Source organism: Panicum hallii, chromosome 4, assembly GCF_002211085.1.
Source record: "Panicum hallii strain FIL2 chromosome 4, PHallii_v3.1, whole genome shotgun sequence".
Classification (NCBI taxonomy): Eukaryota; Viridiplantae; Streptophyta; class Magnoliopsida; order Poales; family Poaceae; genus Panicum; species Panicum hallii.
Window position 1 is genome coordinate 28,551,893 of NC_038045.1, and position 6,547 is coordinate 28,558,439.

At 46.8% G+C, this 6,547-nt stretch overlaps 1 protein-coding gene across 1 annotated transcript; it reads right to left on the reverse strand.

The window, feature by feature from the left end:
* Nucleotides 1-3,852: 3,852 nt before the first annotated feature.
* LOC112889446 (heat shock factor-binding protein) lies at nucleotides 3,853-6,037 on the reverse strand. The gene is made up of 5 exons (XM_025956091.1): nucleotides 5,881-6,037; nucleotides 5,177-5,230; nucleotides 5,038-5,061; nucleotides 4,914-4,956; nucleotides 3,853-4,279 (listed from the first exon to the last, which is right to left on the reverse strand). Exons 1-5 carry the CDS (start codon nucleotides 5,911-5,913, stop codon nucleotides 4,143-4,145), a joined length of 291 nt encoding a protein of 96 aa, XP_025811876.1. The 5' UTR covers nucleotides 5,914-6,037; the 3' UTR covers nucleotides 3,853-4,142.
* Nucleotides 6,038-6,547: the final 510 nt, after the last annotated feature.

Here is a 6,547-nt window from a genome sequence, read left to right on the forward strand (position 1 = left end):
ATGAAGTTGGAGGCCGAACTCCTCCAGGAGCAGGAGGAAGAAGGAGGAGATCGGAGGAACCAACCCGCACATAATGTACGAATTGAAAAGGACAAACTCCCCCGCGGCAAGGTCGCGGAGGGGAATCTTGCCGGCCCTGACCTTCCCGGCGTACGCCGTCGCGGTCCACCCCAGAAGGCGCCGCACCGCGTCCAACTGATCCTGGCTCTGGAAGCGGCGCGGGAAAGGAAGCGAAGCCATGGTGATTGTTGGGAGTGGATTGCAAAAGAGGAGGGAAGAGAAGGGAGCCGAGCGCAAGGAAACCGATCACGAGAAGGGATGCGGAGACGAAGGGGCGCTACGGCGTCTGTTGTTGGCAAAAGCGAAAAGGTAGCCGTTCCCCTCGGCGCATACCTTTTATGCAAAAAGCTGTTCCTCTCTTGCGTCCCGCGGCGACCGAGAGAAGTCGAACGGTTGCCAGCACCAGCTTCCCCTCCTCTCACACTCTATAACCAGTGGGCTCGGGCCTACCAGTCATCGGCGTGGGTGCTGGAGGATCGACGAAAAGGCAGAATCCGAACCGCCCGAGCCGCGCGACGGGCTCGAATAAGACAAGAATCTGAACCGTCTGACACGCACGGTGCGCGCGGAGGACGGGCCCCTCGGGGATCCCGCTGTGGGCGAAAGGACATTCATGCCCTTACCCGGCGGGAGCAAGCTGTCCACCCGGCGCGAAGCTGGGACTTGGCCCCGCCTGCGGGTTCATCCCTCACCCCAGGCGGGTCCGGGGGCCTCTGTCGGTACATACAGACAGGGGTACCTCCTGCTAGGGTGTCCAGACCCTTGGCGTCTCGTAATCCATAACCTCCTCCTCTTCTGGGTGACGTGGCATGCGATCCGGGCCTGACAGCTGGGACTACGGTCTCCGGACCCTCCCCGAGCTCTGGGAGGTCCGGGGCCCCTGTGCATCCAGGAGGGCAGGAAGGCTTTCGGGTTGCCCCCGCGGCCCCGGACTCCCCAGGGGGTCCGAGGCCGCTACGTGTGATGACCGGAACATCACGGGCCAGGCTCCCTCAACCGGACTCGGAGGGCCCGGACTCCCCTTCCCCCGGGAAGGGGTCCGGTGCCGCCACGTGCCGCCCCGCAGAGGGAGCGGGACTGGCCCTGCCGCGTGCCTGCGGCTGGAGGCCCTTCGCGGGTCACCAGCCCACCTGCCAGCATTTAATGCGGTAGTTGGACCGGGCGCGCCCAAGTCAAAAAAGAGCGGCCTGCCACTGACACGCGGGGCAGGTAAGCTGACACCACGGTAAGCCTGCCTAATCTGAAGGCGGCGCGTCGTATCACCGTGCACAGTGCACGGATTGTGTACAGTCCCGTCACGGCGCTGCGCGCGTGATGATGGTCTGTAATAGGCAAAGCCAAGGCGTGCGCTGTAACAGTGCACATGCAACGGGTTAGCGCTGCTTCACCGCCTGACGGGAGGTCCCATCCTAACAGTGACAGCACAGCTTCACTGTTATGCAATGCTGACGCCGGACATTGTACAAGACAAGGCTGTACACGGCCATATCCTGGCTAAAGATACGCACATCAACTTCTCGATCGAGAAGACTACGGAGAGGAGCTCGAGGAGATGACCTCCATACCTCTCATAGAACAGCTCCTGTTGGCCGGGCCCACCTGTCGGGGCCCCGCTCAGTGTAAGCACTCCCCTTGGACTATAAAAGGGAGAGTGCACTCGTTAGAACAAAAGGGTTCAGATACACAAGCACAAGTCCAGGCTAAGTTCTACCCAAGGCTCTCACAGTCAATTCAATACCATAGTGGACGTAGGGTATTACGCTCCGGCGGCCCGAACCACTCTAAAATCCTCGTGTCCCTCCTGTGTTCATCTGTCCACCGATCGAGCGCTCCTAAGTCTCCTCCAAACCCATCCTTAACTAGGATTAGGCGGGTGCTTTCCGCCACCCGGCTGGAGAATTCCTCCGACATATAGCTATTGAAAACAACAAAATAACGTTATGGGCATATTGTTAAATAATTAGACAATCATAGTATTAAATTCCGTAAGAAATAAATCGTGATAAGTAATTGGAGAGTTGACTAGAGCAGCTGGAGACGATGAATGCGGCTAGCCCATGTGGCGGCGGCGTGTGTAGTGTTTTCTTTCTCCTCGCATCATATAGCTTAGAGAAGTGGAGACAATCTCTATATTTATACGTGTCATCCCACTGGAACTCAAGTTTACACCATTTTCTCATGCATACATGGATCTTTAAGATTTATTAGGAATTTCTGAATTTTCTAATAGACCAAGCCCAATATTAAGCCCAAATTCCAGCACATATTATTGGCGTGCAGCGTGCTTAATTGCCTAAACTGCCAATATCCAAATTCCAAAAGATATGTGAAGAAGAAGATTATGAGTAATAATTTTATTTCTAGCAAGATGTTCAGGATGCATGGCTATAACAACGTCGTACAAACAATTGCACACGAATGATCAGTTGGTCGGTGTGAGCATGTGAACGACATGCAGTGTCCTCACATATGACAGTGCCTAATCAACTTCGTACCAGTACGACTGCATCTCGTTGGTTTGATAAAAGCAAAAGGAATCGAGTGCCTTTTTACTAAAGTGTACAGTCAGTCAGTCCGTACATCATCGTTGAGTTGCAGGCTTGTGTTTGCAATGGCTATGCACCACTGTTTGCAAACACACTTGTTACCACACCAATAGCCCAGTCACCAAATTTACACAAGCTCAAGGGAAGTACTTTAATCCAACACTCAATTGAAGCAATGAGGATACAATTTGGTAACTAGAATCACCAGGATAGATTTGCGTCGAGTTTTTTTAGATTAAGGAAATAAATCCGGTAATAGCAAACGTGAACCGAGAGCTTACAACTTATTAGAACTGCACGACCCTGCAGCACTTAAGCTATTAAACAAAATGAAAGACTCGGAACTGACAGAAACAACAGGGAACCAAAGTCAGAAAAAAAAAACTAGCCCTTGATTCTCCACAGGAGGTTCCATCCCACCTTGTTGTTAGTGAAGCTTCGATTGCCAGTTGTAGTGGAAAAATTTATGGCAATTGTGAGCACCTATTAACGATTAGTAACAAGTTTTCTACAGATGGCACTGGTAGCATCCATGATGCTGGACTTGCTCTCATGCTCTGGAGTGCTTACCAACTACAGGCTGATGTGGCTAGCGTTGATACCCATGGGTAGAAGCACATCATCTTTTACACGATCATTGGAATCTAGACCAGATATATTGGAATCATGTGTTGACATGGATGGTAGATTTATAGGAGGATTGTCATGTAGGCGCCGTGGGCAAACGGGTACACACAGCTGCTCAAACGCAAGATAGAACCACCACCAGCTCAAAGGTTTCCAGCTCTATTTCTGTGATCGATCCAGTCTATTTTACCTAGAGGAGTGTTGTTGCATTCTTGTTTGTAGTTCACACTTCACAGCATAAACATGCCATTAGAGTTAACGGGTGAAGCTTTGTGTTTGTCTACTCATACGGTTTTGCTGAGCTGCTTGGCGAAATACCATGTTATTGGTTTGATTCCTTGTCAAAAATCAAACGGAATAGTCGCTCTAGATGCACGGGATCACATTTAAATGCAAAACTTCAAAATGAGCTAAACTGCTAGCAAAAATGAAAAGAGGATAACTAACTTTGGATTATTGCAGTTCTTCCTAAAACTATTACAAAAAAATAAAGTGGCGTAAAACATACCTGTGAAGTTGAAGTTTTCATACTTGGATGCTCTGAGGTACAAAAATTAAATATTTTATTAGTATTGATCTGATGTCACACAGAGGGGAAAAAAGCAGGAACCTCCCCAGATACTTGTCACAAACACCAGAAGCTAAATAAATCTTTACTAGCGTTCTAGCAGCTGACATGGCATGCATGCACATGCTTTGTACATAAGCACCAACAGGTCCACAGAGAACGAAGATGAGTACAGTTTACAGAAAAATCATAGCAAACCGACAAAGCATCAGAAATATCACATCAGTAACAACCTTCTCTCATATGAGACCTCATAACAGATATTTGTTAGTGACGAATGCCTAAGATACCAATACAGCATTGGTGTATGATACGAATCATCTGCTTCTGCTGTCCTGCGTTCATGCAGAACTGTCTGCAGGTTTTGACCCTTCATCTTTTGTCTTAGACAGTGTCGTCACTCCATCGCTGCCCATCTCAGCCTTGAGGTCATTGATGCTCTGCTCCAATTCATCTATTCTCATACCCATCTCATCTAGTGAGCATCTGTTAAGGAATGCAATTACTCCCTCCGCTTTTAAATATATGACTTCAAAAAACGGAGCAAGTATTGAGTTGACAGAAAGATTTGCAGACAATCCTGATTTTAGGATGTCCCCATTGACAGTATCAATAAATTGAACTTTTCAGAGGTAGACAGGTCATGTAAATATTGATGACTTAAAATAAAGATGGTACAACCAAATGGACCTCTACTCCCTGGCTCCACCTGTTCACTGAAAATTTAAATCGTGTTTAATATACTCTTCAAGCCTTCAAGGTGAAGTAGAGTACTCAAGATGTTGATGAAATGGTTATCGTCTAATGATTAGAAGTTTATATTATAGTTACTCACAATTCACCATTCCAGCACTAAAACTTTAATAAAAACTCCTAACTTCAGTCCCAAATCAGTCCTTCCTTTTAAGATATTCAAATAATACCTATAGCAAGAATGGCAGTTTGATGCTCATTTTGTTTTTCTGTATGAGTAATACATTAAATGCTATACTGTTGATAGTTTTAAATTAGCAGAATCTAAAATAGTTGGGATGCCAATCTTCTTTCTGTGTTAATAAGTTGAATAGACCAAAATAACAAAATTGCAAAAGGGAACTGATTTCAAAGGATATTCTTTGAAATGATGTTCTCCGACATAGCTTGGAACCTGGTTTGCTGCACGAGTATTTGGATTCAGTATAATAAAAAAAATGATCATATGCCCATGGCCGGTACCAGACAAAACTAGGAACTCACCATCTGCATCAGAAGATTTTGCACCTGAAAACAGTGGGGGGGGAACAAAACAATTAGCGAACAAAAGGAAAGATGGTTCAGATCTACAATGAAGACAACCCCAAGAAACAAACTGAGACGCAAGGCTGAAAATACTTACAAAAGCAGTCATATCAGCGGTGCTTTGGGCTGAGCCATCAGAATCTTGTTCAGCCTGCGATTGGCAAGGGCTGATATAAGCAAACTTGTAAACTCAACCCACAATGCTAAGGTGAAGAAACTGAGCACAAATATATCATATGCATCGCATTGTTTGATATAAATAGCATCAATCCCTGCGTACGCGAGGATAGTATGTGTACCCATACAGTTTTTAGTATACATCCAACATCAGAAAAGTGCAACGCAGTATCTCAGCTGCCAGAGTAGCAACAAACCGTGCTCTTTAGTGGCGAAAATGGATACTAAACCACGCTAGAGCGATACCGCCATATGGAACATGCTTTTCATAAATGCATGTTATTTTCCTACCCAATTTTTCCTTTGCATACACTACGTATTACCCTTCACTACCCATCTGCAGACGTAGATATTCCCGATTTGCCAATCGCCTTAGCTCGAGCTGGAGGACGAACCCGGCACCGCGCCGCTCACCCCACAAGACGGCAGCGTGCCTTGGCTCGCTGGGTACCCACTGCCCCCTACTCCTCATCGTACTTGTCGGCTCGCCGCCCCACAGCACGCCGGCGCAAGAACCCCAAATTTTGAGAACAAGGCGAGTCTTTTAAATCTAACTTTTGAGTGAAGACGGAGGCGAGAGGAGCTAGCTTGCGGGAAGGTAGGAGGGAGGGAACGATCGCTGACCTTGATGGGGATGCCGGAGTTGGGACTCTCCATTGCCTCCGGCGACGGGGAGCACCACGAACGGCGGCAGATCCAGTCGGCGCCTCGGCGTTAGTGATTTCTGGATTCTTCCTCGAAAGCAGATTTGGGGATTCTGAGGTTCGAAAATGTCACGCACTCTTGCTTGCACCTTGTGGTGTGTTGGATCAGGCCATGGGCTGCAGTTGCTAGTGGGCTGGGCCACGAACCCGGCGATGCATCTGCGGGCCTCAAAGCCTGTGAAGCATTGTAAAGAAAGTTTGGAAGCTCACCGAGGGAAAAGGGTTTTACCTCGTGGACTTTAGGACGAATTCACGTTTTCTTCCTATATACCTGATACATCACCTCCCTGACTGATTTCTCTTAATGGTTTTCCTTCTTTCTTTTATATTTATTTTATCTAAATCTTTAAAAAATTATAGTAAATCACAAATAAACCATAAAATGGAAAATCTAATTTTGCTGGACTCCGCATGAGTAGATCTATGCAGTGAAAATATAATATGATATGATATAATTTAGTAAAAAAGTTTTGTTGTACTTTTAGATATATTCTTTTCTGTAATTATTTCATAGCTACAGTTTCCATAATCCAATTATAGTGAAATTTTACAGTGGGTTAATCATTGTATGTGTGAACTGTAGTAAA

Excerpts from the sequence above, each read along its gene's own strand:
- LOC112889446 (XM_025956091.1), bottom strand. The coding sequence starts at position 5,913 with ATGGAGAGTCCCAACTCCGGCATCCCCATCAAG. Across the intron at positions 5,062-5,176 it reads CCGCTGATATGACTGCTTTT|GTGCAAAATCTTCTGATGCA; the intron begins GTAAGTATTTTC and ends CACTGTTTTCAG. Across the intron at positions 4,957-5,037 it reads AAAATCTTCTGATGCAGATG|CAAACCAGGTTCCAAGCTAT; the intron begins GTGAGTTCCTAG and ends ATACTCGTGCAG.